The following is a 22,537-nucleotide window of genomic DNA, read 5'->3' as shown; positions in this document are numbered from 1 at the left end:
TGAACCAGACGAGGGGGGGGGGGGTGGAGCCGGAGGACTGACACCTGCCCACACTACAACACACGCCGTCAGCCGACCGCAAGACAGCGAGCGAGCGTGTGTGTGTGAAGTCGATCTTACGTTGTCGATCTTTTCACGTGGTGCTTGTGGAATCTGACGTTTTGTGCGATGCAGAAACATTAACATCTGTTTGAAGTGTTTATAGTGGTCTGTGTGTGTGTGTGTGTGCCTGTGTGTGTGTATCTGTATGTATGTGTGCCTGTGTCTGTGTGTGTGTCTGTATGTGTCTGTGTGTATCTGTGTGTGTGTGTGTGTGTGTGTGTGTGTGTGTGTGTGTGTGTGTGCGTGCCTGTGTGTCTGTGTGTATGTGTGTGTCTGTGTGTGTGTGTGTGTGTGTGTGCTCACCGAGGGTCTCCACCGTGAGGATCTCGTCTTTGCACAGGCGCTGGCAGGTCTGGTTGTCTTGCAGCCGGCCCGAGTTGAAGAGCCGGCACTCGATGCACTCCCTGAGGAGGAGGAGGAGGAGGAGGAGGAGGAGGAGGAGGAGCGCGAGTTTAAAATCTACACTTTTATTTACTTTATTTTTACAGCATCAAAATTGTAAAAAATCGTCATGACTTGGTTTCCTCCCCTCATGTCGGGGCTTCATTCAGACACGAGTCATGACTCGGCAGTTGTTAAAACCCCTTAGAATGACTCAACTTGTTCTGAATTAGTTTTTTTATGCATTGAGGTGCACAGATGTGCAGTTAGCAGACCCTAACCGCTCCAAATAACGATAAAAAGCGAGTCTGGTCGAGGGTCAACCGTCGCGGCAGAAAGCGCCATGTGTCTGACGGGCCTTTGACCTCCGACCTCAAAGTGAGGCTCAACTTCAAAGGCGACAGCGGCAGATTCATGGGGCTCACCGCTGGCTCATCAAAGACGAGATAAGCTGCGCGGTGGGTGAGTTATGTGAGGGGGCGGGGCTTAACTCCATCATGTTTGACCCCCCCCCTCGTGTACCTCTTGGTGCCGCAGGCGTCGGGGCAGGTGGGGCACTTCTCGCAGGTGTCCCCGAAGGCGCCGGGCTCGGTGCACCGGCAGCGGCCGCACACGCAGCGGCCGCGGCCGCCGCACATCTGGCCGTCGGCGCCGACGCAGGCCGCCGTCTCCGTGGGGCAGTTGCAGTCGTCGCCCACGTAGCCGGCGTGGCACTTGCACTCGCCGCAGTGGCATTCACCGTGACCTGGGGGGGGGGGGGCAGTCAGAGACAATGACTATGCTACTTATTTATTATCGTTTTGTACCGTCGTTTATCTGCTTTTGTTTTCACTGTGTAGAGTTTCCTTCTGAAGCGCGACACAAATACAATATTATTCATAAGTTGTGTTTAAGAGGATCTTCACATGTTGGATTTGTGCAGCAACATTCTTCTAATTTTCGCTCATATTTTCGTAACTCCAGATGAATTAAACATTGTTTTGCATAACAATCGGCTCCAAAACGTGATTTTGCAGAGCGTCATTACTAACTCATTAAAAAATAAAAAACAGAAGTTAACCAATTCAGAAGCTGAAGGCGGGGAATGTCATGCAAGGGTATTTATAGCACTTCTTTCTCAATCTATTCACTATAACACCCAAAAACACGTATTAATAATCTTGATTATATGATAGTTGAGGTTTTTTTGTTGTTGCTAACACTTAAAACGTGGGTTTCTTTGCTTTTGACTGAAAGTGGTAAAAGTTTCTCAAAAAAATATACATCGTGGCCATGAACAGAAAAGAGCCCATTGTCTCTGACATCACTTCCTGTGTGAGGTCTGTCTCTGACATCACTTCCTGTTTGAGGTCTGTCTCTGACATCACTTCCTGCGTGAGGTCTGTCTCGGACATCACTTCCTGTGTGAGGTCCAGTGTTTGTTACTCAGGGAAAAACAAACAATAGACGAATAAGCACCACGTTAAAATAAATCCACCTGAATGGAAACACATTGAAGAGCAGAGCGACGACGTAACGGGACGAGTGAACTCACTGCTCGTCTGGGAGAGGCTCCTCCCCCTTCTCAACGCACCCAAAGTCAAGAGGGAAGAAAGGAAGAAACCCAGAGCCTCAGAGGTCACGGAGGTCACGGAGGCTTCTGGAAAACATGCCGGGTCACAGAGGTGCTACCATGACGCAACACTGAGGAGGCTCAGCAGGACCCCGACCCTCGGCGTCCTTACAGGGCTTCAGAAGCTCCTCCCCCTTTTGGTTTTTGGGAGGATCAGAGACGTGAAAGTGTTTGTTCAACAAGTTCTGACGCGCTGGTCCCAGGTCTGCTGTCTCCAACCCCGCTGTCTCTACTCTGTTGTTGTTGTTGTTGTTCTGAACAAGTGGCCTGGTGTTCTGCAGCTTTAAAGCTCTGCACGGCCCAAAACTATGATGTCATCATTTGGGTTATTTCCTGGATACAGAGAGAGTTATTGTTGGAGACGGGTTGGTACGACGTCACAAACAAAGTCAACTTCCCGCCACGTCGTTCCTGAGTAACGGCCATGAACAAGAGGTCCTGACGGACTGTACCATCTGGTACTTTCTGGTACCGTCCGGTACCATCCCCACCGTTTCTGCCCGGAGACAAGCTGGATTCAACACACACATTTATAAAAAAAACGTCTGTTGTGTAAATATTTGGAAACGAGCCGTTGGGTTATTTTAAGCAGCGTCGTCGCATCGTGAGCCAGACGAGCTCAACCAGAGACGGATTTTTATTCTTTAATGGCAGCATTTAAAAAATAAAACAAATATTCCAAGAGCAAAATTGCATCGGACATCTGGGAGCAGCATCTGGGGCAGCACCCCCCCCCCCTCGTCTGTGGTGGAGGCCTTAGTACTGCACGCTTTGTGGGCGGAGTGACAAGAGAGAAGCGGCTGTGGCCCGGAGGTCTCTCTCTCTCTCGCTCGCTTTCTCTCTCGCCCTCTCTCTCTCGCTCGCTTTCTCTCGCCCTCTCTCTCGCTTTCTCTCTCTCTCTCTCTCTTTCTCTTTCTCTCTCGTGTCTCCGGTTGCAGTCTGAAAAACTTTCGCCCTGTATTTCAGCTCGACGGGAAAAACTGCACCCAAAGTGTATTATATACTTTTACCCCCGTATTATGGCTCTCTCAATAAAAAGAAGTGTGTGTGAGCGCTGCGTGTGTGTGTGTGTCTGTGTGTCTGTGTGCGCTGCGTGTGTGTGTGTGTGTGTGTGTGCGTGGCTGGGTGTGAGTCAGCAGCCGCTCCCTGACCCGGGGAGGAGCCTCTGAATGGGACAGCAGAACAATATCACAGTAAACCACCGTAATTACACAGCGGGCTGAGGGAGGATTAGTCGCAGGCGAGTCGATTCCTCTGTGTGTGTGTGTGTGTGTGTGTGTGTGTGTGTGAGACAACAGGAGAAGAAATATAAAACAGAAGAGTTACATTTAAACTCAAGTCGAGGTCGCGTTGTGCCCAAATGAAGGGCTGCTGCTTAGTTTGGACTCATTTCCTCTTCTGAGGGGAGCTCACACACACACACACACACACACACACACACACACACACGGGGGGGGGGCTTCCTGCTCCGTCAAGATAAGAGAGGGAGACTCAACTCTCTCTCTCTCAAGGTCTCGCCCGAAGCTTTGGGGGGAAATATGCAAACTTGAAACGCAATTATCCAATAATAAAAAAGGGGGAGATAGCCGACGGGGTTCTGAGGATTAGCGTCGGAGCCCCGCGAGTCGTCGTGGTAACCCAGAGAGAGGCCGGCAACACAAAGGGAGATGCGGTAGCTCGGTTAGCGCGCCGCGCTTAGCTTAGCATCGCGACTGGAGGGCAGTGGGACGCCTGCAGCTGCGATGCTACGCTAAGCTAACTCCCTCGGGTTATCCAACCGGATGGAAGGACGAGTGGATTCTTCCAAAAGGTCAAATATTTAAATGTGGAGGCAACGGCCAACGACTGTTGTGAAATTAATAATCCTAATAATCCGTTCAAAGGTCCTCAGACACCGGACGTGTCCCATGTGGCCCCCGTGTCGAGCAGCTCAGGGTTACGTTTCTTGCTCCAGGACACAGGGACTCGGGCGGGGATTGAACCGCCGACCCACAGTCGCCCCAAACCGTTCTTGACTCGCTCGCCCATGAAACTCGTTTCACTCCAGCGCCACGCGGCTGTAGAAACAAGATGGCCGCCCTCTGTGTCTCTGAGTCAACCGGGTTCAAGAATGCGGCCCCATGACAGCGAGCGGGCCGGGACACGCTCCCCGAGAGGCCGTGGGTGTGGCGCGTGAGAGCTGCCGGAGGGGAAGAGTCCAGTGCCCCGCGGAGGGGGGGCGGGGGTCCCCTCCGTGTTGCCTTCAAGACGAGCGGCGGGAATCGGCAGCTCCGGCGTGGCGATGAACTCCGTGACCCGAGCTTCACCGGCCGGTTGCGGTCCGGGTCTACTTCATGTAAACTAGGGGCGTGTCCAGCGTGTCATCATCATCATCGTGAAGACGGATTCGGCGCCTTCGCGTCAGATCTCTGGCCTGTGATTGGTCGGGCCGTCTGATGCTCGACAGGTGGCACACGGGGACGTTTTAGGAGCGGGACGCCGACGCCAACGGAAACCACGAGCGATGAGGCCGAGCCGTTGGTCAGGAAAACAACAGCGTTCACGTATGCGCCGTGTGTCCGGCGTCGAGCTTCAAAAAGGTCAGACTCCTGGGAGCCACCCAAGAAGCTGCCCCCACCCCCCCAAAAAATCTTTAGAATAAACCGCCGTTAAGCCCACGAGGAGAAACCAGAGCGCCGCCATCACTCCCTGGCATGAGAATGTGTAAAGAAAACACCTGCAAGGAGGAGGGGGCGTGGCCTGTAGTGTTTTCACCAGGGAACCCCACCGGAGGTCTTTGTGGTCAAGTTCAGTCACGTCTCAGATGGAGGAGGAGGCGAGGGGCCGAGGAGGCGAGGGGCCGAGGGGCCGAGGAGGCGAGGGGCCGAGCGGCAGCTGCAGCTCAGGTGTCTGTTCGCTCCGTCACGGCGTGCTTCACATCAGACGCGTCTCAAAGGCTGGAGAACCCCGTCGATCCCCGTTCCTGACGACACGTCCCGTTTGTTCCTTTAGAATCGGGCGGCTCGACCTCTCGGGTCGTGTGAGCCGCCACGGCTCCGGGTCCTGTTGGTTTAAGGCGCGTCGACGGACGCCCGTCAGCGCGTTGCGCAACACTCGGCCCGGTGGCCTCTGTGCGGGGAAGAGAATCACGCTCCTCAAGTCCATCAGCAGCTGCTGTAGTTTGGGGGGGAGGAGCTTCACATCCTCAAACCTTTAACGACGAGAGGAAGCAGCTTCCCGGCTGGTGTTGTCCCCCCTCCCCCTCTCTCCCTCTCTCGGGGGTTTCCTGTGCTGAAGCTGCACATATTTCCTTAATGGTGAAAGTGGCGTTCAGGTGCGTCGGCTGTGCTCCGACACGCCCGCCGCCGCCCCTCCGTCTCACCTGCGCGGTGACTTCCTGTCAGAGAACCGCCTCGCGGTTCCACCGGCAGCACGGGAAATAGTGTGGCCCCCTGCGGTGCGGACGCCGGGTTTATTTGGGCGTGGTGAAAGAGGGTCTGTGGATGAAGAGGGTCTGTGGATGAAGAGGGTCTGTAAATGAAGAGGGTCTGTGGATGAAGAGGGTCTGTGAATGAAGAGGGTCTGTGGATGAAGAGGGTCTGTGGATGAAGAGGGTCTGTGAATGAAGAGGGTCTGTGGATGAAGAGGGTCTGTGGATGAAGAGGGTCTGTGAATGAAGAGGGTCTGTGGATGAAGAGGGTCTGTGGATGAAGAGGGTCTGTGGATGAAGAGGGTCTGTGGATGAAGAGGGTCTGTGGATGAAGAGGGTCTGTGGATGAAGAGGGTCTGTGGATGAAGAGGGTCTGTGGATGAAGAGGGTCTGTGGATGAAGAGGGTCTGTGGATGAAGAGGGTCTGTGGATGAAGAGGGTCTGTGGATGAAGAGGGTCTGTGGATGAAGAGGGTCTGTGGATGAAGAGGGTCTGTGGATGAAGAGGGTCTGTGGATGAAGAGGGTCTGTGGATGAAGAGGGTCTGTGGATGAAGAGGGTCTGTGGATGAAGAGGGTCTGTGGATGAAGAGGGTCTGTGGATGAAGAGGGTCTGTGGATGAAGAGGGTCTGTGGATGAAGAGGGTCTGTGGATGAAGAGGGTCTGTGGATGAAGAGGGTCTGTGGATGAAGAGGGTCTGTGGATGAAGAGGGTCTGTGGGCCGACAGAAGACGTCTGACACAAAAACTCATCAACTGTTCAGCAGAGATTATCACGGGAAGAAATGTTGTGAATAATTTATCTGTAAAATGTCCAATAAATGTTTCTTTACTGGGTTTTTGTAACGACGTGTTTTTTTATGTTGTCAAGGTTACCCTCGAAGAAGAGACTTTTAACCCTTGTGTTGCCTTAGGGTCATTTTGACCCGAATCAATATTACACCCTCCCCCCGCCTTAGGATTAATTTGACCCCATTCAATGTTTAATGTCGGTGTTCTTTCGGTAGTCAACAAACAAACATAAAGTGCCTCACACTTAAACTTGGAAAACAATATTAATTCTAATAATTTTCTGGAGGTTTTAATTGCTGGCGTCAAATTGAACCCAAAGGGTAAAATATGTTAGTAAATATAAAGGTAACAGGAGGGTGAAACATTGAATCGGGTCAAAATGACCCTAAGGCAACACAAGGGTTAAACACAAAGTAATCCTGGAACCACGCCCCCCCCCCCCCCCCAGACACAGAGGACAGGGGTCAGACGACAGGTCACCTGACCCCCCCCCCCCCCGCAACTTCTACATCCACCGGCCTCTCTAAATGCATGTTGTCACGGTGATATTGAAGGCTTAAAGAGGCGGCGGCGTGGAGATGTTGTTGCATGCTCTCCATCGAGGCAAAGCCAAATACAGGACTGAGGAAGAGGAGGAGGAGGAGGAGATAACAGAGGAGCTCAAAGTGCTGACAGAATGACAATATCAGAGAAACATTTCACGGTAAAAACATAAACAACGACAAACATGAACTGAGAGAGAGAAGATAAGATGGAGAGATAAAGATGAGAAGATACAGGGGAAGAGAAACTGGAGACACACACACACACTGGGAGGAGGAGGAAGAGGGGAGAGGAGATGAAGAAGGAGAGAAGAGGAGGAGAAGAGGAGGAGGAAGAGGGGAGAGGAGATGAAGAAGGAGAGAAGAGGAGGAGAAGGAGGAGGAAGAGAACGAGGAGGAGGAAGAGAAAGATGAGGAGAGGAGGAAGTGGAGTGTTTGTGGACGACGGGCGGCCATCGCTGCCGACTTCAGCAACTGGGCTCAGAGACACAGAAGACGCCATTGTGGGTTACCCCCCCCCCCCCCCCCCCGGACCGCCACAAAGCGCTCTCTGTGGACAGGAGCAGCCGTGTGGCTCGGGGTCGAGCCCCCCCCCCTCTCCCCCCGCACCAGAACACAGAGTCTTGGACCCGATGTTCTGGGAACAGCGCTGAGCCAAACCGGGCCTTTCATGGCGGGGGCCTCCTCGGGGCTTTGGGAGGGGAAAAGCCCCCGAGCGACTCGGAGAGAGGAAGAGGAGGCGTTGAAGGTTGGCATCGGCCCACGAATCATGAACAGAGGAGAGGATGAAGAGCGAACGGCTCCGAGCTCCACAACCAGCCGGACATCTGGACAGCGACGATGGCAGCTGAGCTTCCTCTGGGAGGGAAGACAGCGCTGCGGGGGGCCACGACGAGCTGCCGGTCTGGAGAGGTCTGCAGGCGGCTCGTGTTCTCGTGTTCTCGTGTTCTCGTGTTCTCGTCTTGCGGTCCCTCGACGGCTGGAGCTCGACCCACCGGCCAAGATGGAAGGAAACAACTCAGGAGAAACCATTTCCTCCCCTGATGGGGCCGCTGACCCACTGGAACTTCAGTTATGGTCCAGTACTGACCCGATATTCTCTCTCCTGACCACCAGGGGGCGACTCCTCTGGTTGTATAGAAGTCTGTGCTTCATGTGTTAAAGCTGCATTCTCTCTCCTGGCCACCAGGGGGCGACTCCTCTGGTTGTATAGAAGCATATGTGTCATGTTTTAAAGCTGCATTCTCTCTCCTGACCACCAGGGGGCGACTCCTCTGGTTGTATAGAAGCATATGTGTCATGTTTTAAAGCTGCATTCTCTCTCCTGACCACCAGGGGGCTCCTCTGGTTGTATAGAAGTCTCTATAGTGACTCTTCTTCTCTCTTGATGTATTCCCTCAGTAAACATTGTAAACATGAGTTCATGTCTCAGTCTCTAGGTTCAAGTCTTCTTTCTAGACAGCATGATGTCATCATCTAGTCACACTTTAGGGGCGGGGCTTACAGTGACTGGCCTACCTGAGCAGAGGACTCCTTTGTGCCGCGCGCAGGAGAAGTCGTCGCACTCGCAGTAGCCTCCGTAGATCTTGCCGAACTCCGACTCGTAGCACAGGCACTGGTTGCAGCTGCACTCTCCGCGGCCGCTGCACAGCCGCTTGCCCTCGGCCTCGCGGCAGGCGCTGCGGTACGAGCTGCTGGCCCCGCCCTCCTGGCACTCGCAGCGGGCGCCCAGGTAGCCCGGCTCACAGTGGCACGTGCCGCAGTCGTAAGTACCTGAGGGGGGGGGGGGGGGGCAGGAGGTAATTCATTCCACCGTGGGGGTTCTTACACATGTCGACCAATAGGGTTTCCAGGAATTTAAACCAAAGATCTCGGTGTAAACACGCTAGCTTATCCCTGAGCTGCTGTTGCTATGGCCACGAGTATGAGAGAGCGTATGCCGGCTTGTATTTTGAGCGTCTTTCTTTTAAAAAACATAATTATTTTTAACTCAGCGTAAATTAGTGAAGTGAATACAACACATTTACAGGACTTTTCCCAAACTTGCTATATAATTATAAATATATATAAAATGTTCGTTTTTTTAAATTAAATAAAATGTTTGCACAAATTTTGAGTGTCTTTCTTTTAAAAAACATATTAATTATTTTAAACTCAGAGTAAATTAACATGTGAATATAACACATTTCCAGGACTCTTCCCAAACTTTTCGTGATTACATTTTGTGTAATACATTTTTTTTCTTTCTAAATTAAATGAAATTTTTGCTTCTATTTTGAGCGTCTTTCTTTAAAAAAAACATTAATTATTTTAAACTCAGCGTAAATAAGCATCTGAATATAACACATTTCCAGGACTTTTCAAAAACTTTTCGTGATTACATTTTTTGTAATGAATTTTTTTAAAGGATTAAAAAATATATATATATTTTTTTTTAATATACATTTTTTATTATTTTCTTTTAAAAATAAAATAAAAATGTTTGCTTATATTTTGAGCGTCTTTCTTTTAAAAAACATTAATTATTTCAAACTCAGCGTAAATAAGCATGTGAATATAACACATTTCCAGGACTTTACATTTTTATCTTGACATTTTATTTAAATTAACTTTTCATGTTTTACATTTTTTTCATTACAATTTCCATGACTGTCCCAGGTCTTCCATCGGGCCGTACGGACCCCGGTGGATGCGATCGTGTGCAGCTTGTCGACGTCGCGGTCGTTTACTCACCAGAGATAATTGAATGTTTTCGGTGATAACTGCGTTTCAAAAAAATCTCGACACAAACGCTCAAGTACGGCTCGTTATGGCGAGAGTATAATTTGAGCTTTTCACGACCGTCATTATCTCGACAACAATGACCACGAGAGGGGGGAGAGGCGGCGAGGAAAGTAGTACGATTATGGGATGGCAGTAGGAGCTGGAGTCTAAATACCAGGTGGGACTTCTCTGATTGAGGCGTTGACGGGAAGCGTGTGATTAACAACATGTTTCTCCTTATAATAATAATAATTATTATAGTACTCCTTATAGTTTTGTTGACAGGAGCTCTTTGTTGTCCCACTTTGCTTTTTAAATGGTTGCTGCGAGAAGATGCTGAGAAACGAGAGAGAGGAGGAAGTCTGACGTGTTGATATCGAGGTCAAAACTCACTTCATCATTTTTTTTATCTTATTGGACATTTGCCAATCAGCATATTATTCTTTTCTAAAAACAAATTCCCTCAGATAGATGCAGGGTTCATACACATGTGGACCAATGGGCGTCCAGGACTTTCAACCACATGTCCATGAGCAAACAGCTCCGTGTCCAACATGAAAAGGGGATTAAATGTTGTATTTAATCTAACTAAGAGAATTCCAAAGCATACAGGATGTAACCTTAAATGTATAAAATGAATGAGACAATAGTTTGATTAAAAGAATTAAAATGTATGTCTTTTCAGTTAAGGTGCGTTCACTTGCAGCGCGGAAAATGTGCGAGTCTGAAGAGAGTTTGCCGGCTTATATTTTGAGCGTCATTCTTTTAAAAGCATATCAATGAGTTAAAATTCAGCCTAAAATGAATATTCCAGGACTTTTCCAAAATTGTGCAGGAATTTTTTTTTTCAGGACTGGAAATAACCATTTAAAAATTCCAGGACTTTGCCAGGTTTTCCATGACCGTTTGACCCTGTGGATGATAGAACCACGTCTGTCTGAAGGACGCCGGCCCCGAGGCAGAAACAATAACGAAATGCAGAATCTTTTTTCCAACATTGAGAAGTCGCCCGCTGCCCTTCCCGTCTATGTAAACAAGGTGTTGTTGCCGGGCGGCCGGCTACCTGTGGAGCTGCAGATGCTGCTGTTGCTCTGCGCTTCGCGGCTGCAGCCGCAGTCACACCGGTAGTCCACGGCCACCTCCAGGCGGTCCTTGAAGCCCACCGGCTTGATGGTGAAGCTCCTCCTCCGGTCGGCGCCGTGCGGCGGGCAGCTCCTCGCCTCCACGCTCACGTCGAACGACACCTACGGGGGAAGAACACAGGAACGACGGCGGCGCAGTTAGAAGAGAAAAAACAATACCGACAAGAGAGACTTCCTGTTTGTGGAAGGAGAAGAAAGGTGCACACCAAGTTCATATATATTAGAAATAAATATATATATTTCTGATATATATAGAATTATAAATATTATAAATATGTATGATATATATATAATTAGAAATATTATAAACAAATATTATAAATATATATATTATAAATAAATATTATATTTAAATATGTAATTATAAATAAATATGTAATTATAAATAAATATTATATATAAATAGGGTTAGGGTTAGGGTTACACTTGTGTAAACTGGAACTTCTGTCGCTACTGATGTTTGCACGATGGACTCGTGGGAGCCGAGATGAAACGATGAGCGTGAGGTGTATGTGTGTGTGTGTGTGTGCGTGTGTGTGCCACTTTTCAGCAGAACAAAGAAGGAGGCTCATTTATTTGTGTTCCAGAGATCAAAACGGGGAGGAGATGATCTCTGCTTTGAAGCTCCGGCGAGAAGCGCTCGACCTTCAGACGACAAACTGACGTCCACGCCAAAAGCAAAACATCCCGCCCTCGCGGCCTGGAGGCGATCCCCTGAATGAAGACCCGTGATGCCAGGACCCGTGCGAGGCCTCTCCCGTATCCCAGCGTGCTGGATAAACACAGCTTCACAGGCGGTTCATCGTGAACATGTGACAGAGAAGCGTTTCAAAGGCCGTCCCACACGCTCTGGCTTCATGGGCCGAGTCTGATCTCATCGTCTCTTGTCAAAGGCTCACTGCCCACTATTCTATTTCATATTTTAAAATCATGCAAGAACGCTCACCAGTACTCATGAGCGTTTGACTTCAGTCCGGAGCCGATTCAGGACACGGGGGGGAGGAGCCTAAGTCACCGGACTCCACTTCCACTGCAGCTTAACGAGTTAACGAGAGGACGCAATTAGATTAGCTGTAAATGGGAGTCGCGAGGAGGAGGCGGGTTCAGCCAATCACGTGGCTGCTGGGGACGTGTGGGAGGCTGTGGTGAGGAGGGCCGAGCGAGACCGAGCTCATTGAGAAAAGTGTCCGACGCGCTGGCCGAACACGACACTTTAGGAAATGTAATCTTGGGAAGATTTGCCGTCCCGGTGGAAATAAATAATAAAAACCAAAGTAATATTTTGTGCCGACGGGATTCGTACGACTGAAATTCAAATACTGTGGAAAAAATATAATAAAAAAACACCCAAAGAAGATCAAACAACACAACACATTGTGTTTGGATACACACACACAGGTTTGATCAAAAGAATAAGTATATAAATGTTTATTCTTCTAATCAAACTGCGTAAATGCACATATAAATATATAAATATAACAAGTTTCCACTACTTCTCCAAAACGTCTGAACTTTTCCAGGCCTGGAAATAAACATTTCTAAATGTCATGACTTTGCCAGGTTTTACATGACTCTATGAATATATATATATATATAGAAGAAAAAATATATATATATTATATATATATATTTTAATAAACCTGTGGTACGTTAGCCTAGACTCGGCCTCGTCCTGGAGCGGATGTCAGCTTAACTCCGTACACTCCAGCTCTTTCACGGCGTGCAGTTTCACAGCCCTTCCCCTTCCCCCTCCCCTCCCCCACTCACTGCTGAGGATAAAAGACTCATGAGCCCCTCGATCACCCTCAGCTCCTCGTCGGTTCCCATCCCGAAAAACAGTCCCGGGGAAATAAAAGCATGTGTGTGTGTGTGTGTGTCGGGGGTGTCAGGGGCTCACTGTGTGACAGCGTGAAGAGCTGCCCCCCCCCCGCTCTCATTTTCAATAGCTCCCAGGGTCTGAACACAGAGCCTCACGGAGGCCCGTGTGGAATATAAAGTGAGCGGCCAGAGAGAGAGAACTCAAAGCCAAGGACCGCGGTCACATGACCTCGGCCTTTTGTTCGGGGGGGGGGGGGGGGGGGCGACAGCGTCCGGGCTCACGGCCACGGAAAGCATTCAACGTGTTGTTCCCATGCAGCTCCAACGCTTCAACTAAGAGAAGCAGAAGCCACGGCGCGGCGTCTCCGAGGTGAGAGTTGTGTGCGCTCCAAGGTCGTTTCGCACGGCGCCGGGCGGTTTCGAGTCGGAGGAAATCATCACCGCCGCTATCGGCGTTAGAAGGTCGCCCGGGGTCGGCCTGAAGCTCCTCCCCTCAGCAGCTGCTGCTGATGGAGGAGGAGCAGAACTTTTCTTCAGGAATGAGCCGTCTCTGCCAAACACAGGGCTGCGTGAGGAGCGGCGGGTCGATTGGATGGCGAGGAAGTGGACAGGAAGTCAATGTGACTTTCATTACTGCGTCTCATTCGTCTATTTGGTTCGTGGAGAATCTGGTTCATGCTGAAGACGAGCCACACACTCATGGCCTCCTTTCAGGGTTAGCGGCGGACTGCGGTGGAGGCGTGTCTAAAAGCACCTCTCGCAAAAAACGAAACAGAAATCCCTTTAAGGTCATAAATCCCCGGGTGACTCACCGTGTCTCCGATCTTCAGGTCGGAGCACTTCCTGCGGCCCGGCAGCGGCTCGCCGTCCTGGCAGGTGGCGGTGAAGGACAGGCCGATGTCCTCCGGGTGGTCCCACACCGACAGCTCCACCTTGGAGCGGATGTTCTGAGGAGGCCGGCGGCGGCGTACGTTAGGCAGGCAATGTGTCCGCCCACACGGGGAAACCGAGACACGCAGCTCACGTCTTGGTAGTCGACCACGCCCACTCATCCTCACAGAGGATGAGTGGGCGTGGTCGACTCATTTCATAGGTCGTTTTAGTAGTTTTCTTTAAATGTTTTTTTCATGCTGAATGGCACTTCTCTATGGATTTAAAGTGGTGCTTTAAGGAGATTTAAAGTGGTATATAATTTATATATTTATATAAAATACAAATATATATATATTAGAAATGTGTATATAATCTTTATGGTTTTTTATGGTTATATATAATATATATATTAAAAATATATATTTTTCCTATATATATATATAAATAAAATATATATATAATATCTAGAAAAAATATATATATTTTATTTATTCACCTGTCAACTGTTAATCTAGTGCGTCTCAAACATTTTGAGCTGTGACTTGTTAAAACAAAGCAATATCGATCCATCTTCTTCTTCTTCAGGACTAATTGTTGCTCACTTCTCCGTCTAGTCTCTTGTATCTCCGTGAAAGCTGATCATCTCATTGGCTACAAAGCTTGTGAGCACCATGTCAGCCCGAGGCTTAGAACAACGACTTTTAGGAATGTCTTATTCTCTCTCTCCCTCTCTCTCCACGGGAAGCCCAGCCTCAGTGCTTCTGGACTCACATTGTAAGCTGCGATGATGAGCTGGATGACGTTCTTAGAGTCCTGGTCCAGGATCTCCACCGTCGTTCCAGGAATGAGTGCTGTGAAGTTCTTTGGGAGGGCGGAAATAAAACAAAGAGAGCATTAGTAATCAAATAATTATGATCGATAGGAGACGTGTGTGTGTGTGTGTGTGTCGGCAGGTTTGATAAATATGTTTTCCCTCAAAATTAAAATAGATGTGGTGTCAACAAACCAAATCTCAAAGTAAACGAGTGATATTTCATCAAAATCACTTTATTCTTCATCTCACATTCAAATATTCCATCAAAAATAAACCTGCACAATTCTGAGATCCCCAGCTATATATATATATATATTTGCTCTATTTATTTATATATTTTTATAAATATATATATAAAAATATTTTAAAAAAATATATATTACATAACCATAACAAATCCATAAAGAATGTATAAATATATATATAATATATATATTTGTTTGTATTATATATATTTATAAATAGATAAATTAATAAATAACAAGTATATATATAGAGATAAATGACATAAAAATAATAAAGAAATATTAAAAGATATATGTATACAAATATATATATTTTTTAAATACACATATTTATATGTATATATAAAAATATATATATATATAATACAAATATTATAAAATAACAAAATTAAACTTGCGTCTTATTCTTTATGATATAAAAAGGAACAAAATCTATATTTTTTTAAGTTCTCTATCTTTATCCACGATGGGGCTGTTTTCATAGAGGTGTCACACCCCCTGGAACCCCCTGGTTCAGAGGTCGACCAATGAAACGGTTTAAAAGAAACAAAACAAAGTACCTTGTAAATAACGTAAAGACGTTTTGTGACAGCAAAGATGAGGAAGATGTTATTTTCAGCCAGCTTCTCCCCCAGAAGAGCCAGAGAGGGGTAGTCCTGTGGGAAGAGATGACAAGACAGTCAGGAAGCCGGCCGACCCTTTGACCCCACAGCGGTGTCATGTGACAGCATCGGAGGAACGAACGCGGCGTTTTCATTGGAAGAAAGAGAGAAGTCATGGCAACTCCATTAAGGAAAAAGGCGAATGGAGGTAAAATCAGCTTTTAGAAAGACGAATCTTAAATTAAAATTGGAGCGCAGCGCCGTGCACATGATATGCATCCAGAGCGTTAAGACAACTCAGAGGAACACCTCCTTCCAGTCGGTGGGAAGAGATTCATTGAAAACGTGGGCCAGAGATTTGAAAGATGAAACAGTTTTAATGTCATATTTCATTTTAGCTGTTGCTATTCATGTGTTCCAACTCAACATATTATATAAATATATATATTATATATATATATTTATTTATAGAAGTTAGATTTTTTTTTTATACCCTTAAAAAAAAAACAACATATTCGGATCATTCATCAAAACATGATATTGCAAGCCTTTTTTTTTTTAATATTGCTGATTATGGGCTTACTTAAGAAAACTCTAAAATCCTATCATCAAATTTTAATATTTCCTCATAGAAATTAGAATATTGTATTCTTATTTTCTGTTTTCTTTTAAAAAAAAAAAAAATCATGCATTCTGGATTCATTACAAATCAATCAACTGAATTGCAAGCTTTTTATCTTTTTTTATTTTGCTTGATTGATTTTACAGCTAAAAAACTCTAAATCCTATCTCATAAAAAATTTTAATATTTCCTCAGACCAAGTTAAAGATTTATAACAGCTGAGTGTTTGTCAAGGCTCAAGTATACTTTTTCATGATATTCTAATATTTAGAGATAGGATATTTGAGTTTTCAAGCTGTTCAATATAATAATCAATAATAAAAAAATGCAATATTAATAGTTGATTTGTTTTGAAATGAAATGAAATGCATGATTTTTTTTTTTTAATTGCATTACAGAAAATAAAGAACTTCATCACAATATTCTAATTTTCTGAGACAGTCCTGTATATGTTATGAACAAATATAAAATATATATTTTGATATAATATACAGTATATACATAATATAATATATATTATACCAATAAAAATATATATATTATACAAATATATATATATACATAATATAATATATATAAATATGAAGCGTCGGAAATACACGAGGGCAAAGAGCAAAACTGCCCCTAAGAAATATAATGTTGCCCCTGATGTCACAAGGAGGCAAAAAAATGCCCCGAGAATTCTGATAATTTAGAAGCGTTTTGTTTTTGTTATTTGTTGTGTGTAATATATATTTTAGCTGTTGCTATTCACGTGTTCCAACTCTAATTTTACTTCAGCCGAATTCACCAAAGTGTTCTTTAGAAATGAATATGTGGAATATTAAAATGTCATGTCGGCGTGGATAAGATCCAGATATCCATCACAGGTTCACAGAGCATCAGACGTATGGATATATATTTTAGTCTTTCTTTTGGGGAATGTGAATGTGTGTGTTCCAGTAGGATCTATGTTTCTATCCCCCCCCCCCCCCCCCCCACGCCGCGCTCCCCTCACCATCCTGGTGGAGGCGCTGTACTCGTTGTCCTCGTCCAGGTGACAGCGCCCGTCGTGCGGCTGCACGAGCCCCCCCAGCCGGCCGTCCAGAGCCAGGTGGGGCACGTCGTCCGTGGCGAACACCAGCAGGTGGTACGCCTCCTTCCTCCAGCCGATCTCCTCCTGGACACACACACACACACACAGCGTTGTGGTTCTGTTGTATGCTGTGGAGTCTGATATTATAGCTTTGGTTTGTTTTGTAAGCGGGATGAAGACCAGAGGATGACCGTGGTGAGGTGTGTGTGTGTGTGTGTGTAGCCAGAGAGAGAGAGGAGAGATGATGGCGGCGCGGTCACCTTACAGACGGCGGCCTGCAGGATGGCATCGAAGCCGCCCTCGGGCGCGTCCCTGTTGCGAGACACCATCTGCTTCTGCACCTCCTCGTTGAAGCGGTCCACTTTGTCCGTCAGGGAGAGGATGTTACGGAACCCGAAGGTCGGCACGCAGTTCGGGAACAGTTTGTATCTGTGTGGGGGGGGGGGGGGGGGGGGGAGAGAGAGAGAGAGAGAGAGGTTTGGTTTTAATCTGCGACGTCTAAAACACGAAGACGCTGAACATCTTTAGACCATCAAATGAGGACCGAGCTCTAGTGAGGAGGAGCAGTGCAACACACAGACACACACACACACACACAGCCATAACCTAGATGGGGAGTGATGCGTGTAGTGGACTCTCTCTCCTCTGGGCTTATTTTAACCGAATCTGCTCTCAAACATTCTGCCTCGTGGAGAATAAAACATTTAAATAACGAGGAGAATAAAACATTTAAATAACGTGGAGAATAAAACATTTAAATAACGAGGAGAATAAAACATTTAAATAACGTGGATAATAAAACATTTAAATAACGTGGAGAATAAAACATTTAAATAACGAGGAGAATAAAACATTTAAATAACGTGGAGAACAAAACATTTAAATAACGAGGATAATAAAACATTTAAATAACGTGGAGAATAAAACATTTAAATAACGAGGAGAACAAAACATTTAAATAACGAGGATAATAAAACATTTAAATAACGTGGATAATAAAACATTTAAATAACGTGGAGAATAAAACATTTAAATAACGTGGAGAATAAAACATTTAAATAACGAGAATAAAACATTTAAATAACGAGGAGAATAAAACATTTAAATAACGTGGATAATAAAACATTTAAATAACGTGGAGAATAAAACATTTAAATAACGTGGAGAATAAAACATTTAAATAACTAGAACGGGCACTCAGTAGAGCGCATACCTTCGCATATCACAAGATTGGGCATTGAATTATGAACATGTTGGCATTAGTTGCATGCCAATTGGATAGAAATTGACCGTGCGATGGAAAAAAGATTTTGACCTTTCCATGACCTTGACCTTGACCTTTGACCAGATCGATCCCAAAGTCTAATCAAATGGTCCCCGGATAATAACCAATCATCCCACCAAATTTCATGCGATTCAAGAAGATGTTGACCTTTTTCATGACCTTGACCTTTGACCCGATCAATCCCAAAATCTAATCAAATGGTCCCCGGATAATAACCAATCATCCCACCAAATTTCATGCGATTCGGTTTACAACTTTTTTTGTTACGCGAATAACACGCATACAAATAAATAAATACACGGCGATCAAAACATAACCTTCCGCATTTTCAATGCGAAGGTAACGAGGAGAATAAAACATTTAAATAACGTGGAGATTAAAACATTTAAATAGCGTTGTCTCTGCAGCTGCGGCGGGTCGGGAACACACGGCGTCGGTTATGGGGGAAACGATGAGTTCAGGGACCTGAGAGGCAGCTCGGCCTGGAGGACTCTCCTCAACAACCGGCTCAATACCACTTCACTCTATTGTTCCTGGAGGCTCATGAACCCCGGACCCACAGGACGCCGTGTCACTGATACACATAATCCATCTATAAACACTTCTTTTAACCTCTTTTTACATATTTTCAAGTACAATCCCGTTGATGCGTTTAAATGTTTACAGTATTGTTTCTTTTGTCCCTCTACATTTAAACTGGGCCGATGCTCCTTTAAAGATTAGATTATTGGATTATTAGATTAGAAAAGGTTATTAATCCCCAGTGGGGAAACTCATTCGCCCCCAACAAGTCATACGGACAGAAAGTAGACAAGGAACACACAACAAGAAACACACAATAAGGAACACAACCAGGACCACAATAGGACCCACACCACCAGGACCCACCCGCTGCAGGGGTTCTGCTGGTACTTGGGCGCCGTGTAGGAGAAGGGGGACATGTTCTTGTCCACGAAGGAGCCGAAGCCCAGCCGGAAGTTGCTGGTGAGCTTCCCCATCTCCAGCGCCAGCTTGGTGCCCAGGTTGCGGATGGTGTCCAGGTCGTCCTTCATGGAGAGGGACAGGTCCATCAGGTAGTACAGGTCCACCGGGTAGTCCTCCACCTGGCGCACCTGCAGCCCGAACGACGTCTGGGCTCCTGGGGGGCAGACGTGTATTATTAAACTCCACCCTCCCTCATGGTTACCTAAACAGGGTATATAGATATAATATAAATGTATATTATATATAAATAAATATATATATAAATATAAATGTTTATTTATATTATATATATAAATAAATATATATTAATATGTATATATAAATATATATTAATATGTATAATATCTATATATAAATAAATATATATTATATGTATATATATAAATAAATTTATTTTATAATATATATATACACACACACACACAAGGGCAAAGGGCAAAACTGCCCCTAAGAAATATAATGTTGCCCCTGATCTCAGGAGGCAAACAAATGCCCCCATAATTATGATAATTTAAAAGTGTTTTTTTCTTTTTCTTTGTTGTGCGTGTCCTATCTGTACTTACTGTACTAGGTAGGTACACAAAAAATATATATATAATTTTGAATTTTATATATATTTTTAAGAAATTATAATTGTTAAGTTATTAAAAATGTAATAAAAATAAATAACCACAAAGAAATAGGAAACAAATTAAATAAGATTGTCTGATTCATGTTTGTTTTTTGTTCAAAAAGATCGAAGAAAACACTTTGAATTTGTAGACTACTGCCTAAAAGTCTTATTAGTGCCATTGTTATGACAATTGCTCATATACTGTAAGCCTAAATAAGTATATTTATTATTTTTGAACAAAAAGGTTCAATGTTATTTTACAAGTGTCAAAAAAGTGCCTCAATGTATGTTTTAAATGCACCTGGATGAAGTCAGTGTGGCAAAAACTGCCCCCTAAAAAGACATGTAGATATGATACCTGTATATATATATATATATATATTTACCTGGCCGCAGGCTGACGGAGATCTTCTGGGGCGCCATCTGGACCACGTCGTAGTGGGTCTCCCCGGAGCCTTTGGAGCTCAGCGGCATGCTCTGCACCACCGACACGCTGCTGGTGGGGGACTCGATGAACGGCGCCGCGCAGCCGCGCTGCTGCAGGCTGTGGCTGAAGTCACACCGGGACGTCAGACTCCGCCCCCTCCCAAACTCCTGGAGGAGGAGACAAAGACACATTTGAGGTGTCAACGATTAATCAATTAGTTGTCGAAGTATTTTGAGAATCATTTGAGTCCTTTTTTTAAGAAATAAAGAGAAAATGTCTCATTCTCGCTCTTTTTTGGCTTTTCTTTCCTCCCACTTCTGCTCTGAGAGACATTCTCTAACACGCAGTGGACCAAACCACTAATTGATTTATGGGTAAGATAATCAATGTCTAGCTGCAGCCCTAACGACACATGTGGCCTCCGCTCCCCCCCCCTCCAGTGAATAACCCTGACCACCGAGCAGCAGCAGGTGTGTCGTCGTTACCTCTTGTGCGCACCAGGCGCAACTGGGATGGATCAGGAGGCATTCTTCACAGGAAGTAGCGCTGCCACTCGAGCACATGTTGAGACCTGAGGAGGGAGGAGAGGACGTCTCAGACCTGAGCGGGGAGAACGCCACCGCCGTGCCGCCTGTTGGCGGTGTGGCAGAGAGGCGTAGTTTGGTAACGCCAGCATTGGAGAGCACGACATTATGGGATGCGTCTAGTATTTGTATCGAGCTGTGGCTGTCATGACACACACACACACACGCACACACACGCACACACACAGATCAATAAGGATCGATAAGTATGAAACACAGCCAGAAAGAGACTGTCTGACAGTTAATAAGTAATACAATTAAATATGATATTCCCAGAGGAAGTTTACGTTATATTTCAGGTGCTTCTTGTTTTTCTGGTTCGCCAGCGTTACATAATGCTGACTAAGTGTTTTATACTTGTTGTGTTGACCTGTGAGTGTGGAATATTTAAGTCTAAGTATTACATAAGTTTATTTATAGATTTTTTTTAAGGAGCATATATATATATATATACATACAAAACTCTCAGAACCAGTAAACAAAACAACCAAATGTTGATTCTCTCACCTCCATGTGGCTCCCGTCTAATGAAGCTCTCGTGTGTGTGTGTGTCTGTGTGTGTGTGTCAAACACTTGTGCAAACAACAACAACAACAACACCGGGTCCGGCCCTACCTCTCGCGGGCAGCAGCACGCTCTCCAGCAGCACGCAGCACAGGGCGGCTCGCCACGCCAGCGTCCCCGGGCTCCGCATGCCTTCCCTCGGCGTGTTTCCCCGCTCCGCGCCTCTCGTCCTCCGCAGCCGACCGCCGGTTTCACTGCTCCGCCGACCCGCCGCGCCGAGCATCTCCCCCGGGCATCGTGCGTGCTTCGTGTCGCCGGTTGTCGGTTGTGGTTAAGTGTGCGGACGGGCTCCGCGCGCGCGCGCACGTCGACCCGCGCGCCTCGACTTCCTCTGGTCCCGAACTACTTCACCCATAGCCGACTCCAACTCCACAACTTCTCCATGGACTTCGTGGCACCCCGAGGTGCCGACGCGGACACGCGCACAGAAAAGAGAAGGAAGAAAGGAAATCTGTGCAGAGGCCGAACGGAAGTAAACACAAGTATCAGGTAGAGTTAGAGATCAAGACGTTCGGCACAGATTTTCTTCTCTTCCACATCGTCTGTCTGTCTGGGTCCGTCCAGCTGGATTCTCCGCCCAGTTACCCCCCCGGCGAGGGATCGAGTTAACCCCTTCGCTGCTCTGGTGGAGCTGTTGACGCATGCGCAGTCCCGCGTGGACACCAAGCGGTGGCTACCAAGTACTGGGTCTGGCAGTGGAGTGGGGGGGGCTTTGTTGCTCGGGGTAGCAGTTCAATAGCCTTTGGTTGTTGAAGAGGTGGGAGAGAGAGAAGAGGGGGGAGAGAGAAATAGGGAGGAGGGAGGGGGAGAGAGGATGATTCCACAAAGGCCCCTCCACCTCTCCCAGTGTCTTTATAGCTCTTCCTTTGTCTCTGTGGCTTTTGGCTAAAGTCTCACACGGTGATGTCAGAGCCCCCCCCCCCCCCCCCCTCATACTCCTGAATGAGTTGTCTACTATGTTTGTAACTATGGAGACCTGCTGTCCTCCTGTGAGTGTGAGTTGTGGACAGAAGACCTTTGAGGACTTTGAGACACTTTTCTTTCTCCACTTCTCAAACACGCGAGACCAAACAATTGAAATCTGGAAATCAATCAACATATTGATCGACATGAAAAACCCTCTCTCCCCTCTCCCCGTACTGCCACGCGGCCGCAGGAGTTGTCTGGGCCTCGTGAGGAAGGCGCTGTTGGCAGTGACGGAGGAGGGGGTTCAGCCCAGCTGTAGCTCGTGTTGCATTAGAGTGCACGACTACATGGTGGGATTATTGGACGCTCTTTAGTAAATACCTT

The 22,537-nt window shown here is 46.4% G+C and overlaps 1 protein-coding gene across 1 annotated transcript in view; it reads right to left on the bottom strand.

Moving 5' to 3' along the window:
* itgb5 (integrin, beta 5) overlaps nt 1-21,799 on the bottom strand; it is a 24,861-nt gene extending 3,062 nt beyond the window's left edge. Inside the window, exons 1-13 of the mRNA XM_056430406.1 lie at nt 21,299-21,799; nt 20,585-20,670; nt 20,059-20,266; nt 18,964-19,213; nt 17,051-17,219; nt 16,713-16,874; nt 15,052-15,147; nt 14,204-14,293; nt 13,372-13,506; nt 10,663-10,843; nt 8,355-8,609; nt 1,006-1,228; nt 406-506 (exon numbers count right to left, since the gene is read on the bottom strand). Of these exons, the coding sequence (XP_056286381.1) occupies nt 406-506; nt 1,006-1,228; nt 8,355-8,609; nt 10,663-10,843; nt 13,372-13,506; nt 14,204-14,293; nt 15,052-15,147; nt 16,713-16,874; nt 17,051-17,219; nt 18,964-19,213; nt 20,059-20,266; nt 20,585-20,670; nt 21,299-21,470 (2,128 nt within the window). The 5' untranslated portion in view covers nt 21,471-21,799. The remainder of the gene's footprint in view (nt 1-405; nt 507-1,005; nt 1,229-8,354; nt 8,610-10,662; nt 10,844-13,371; nt 13,507-14,203; nt 14,294-15,051; nt 15,148-16,712; nt 16,875-17,050; nt 17,220-18,963; nt 19,214-20,058; nt 20,267-20,584; nt 20,671-21,298) is intronic.
* Between the last annotated feature and the right edge of the window lie 738 nt (nt 21,800-22,537).

Source organism: Pseudoliparis swirei, chromosome 2, assembly GCF_029220125.1.
Source record: "Pseudoliparis swirei isolate HS2019 ecotype Mariana Trench chromosome 2, NWPU_hadal_v1, whole genome shotgun sequence".
NCBI classification, from domain to species: domain Eukaryota; kingdom Metazoa; phylum Chordata; class Actinopteri; order Perciformes; family Liparidae; genus Pseudoliparis; species Pseudoliparis swirei.
Note: the sequence above shows the minus strand (reverse complement) of the source record. Positions and strands in the feature narration are given on the sequence as shown.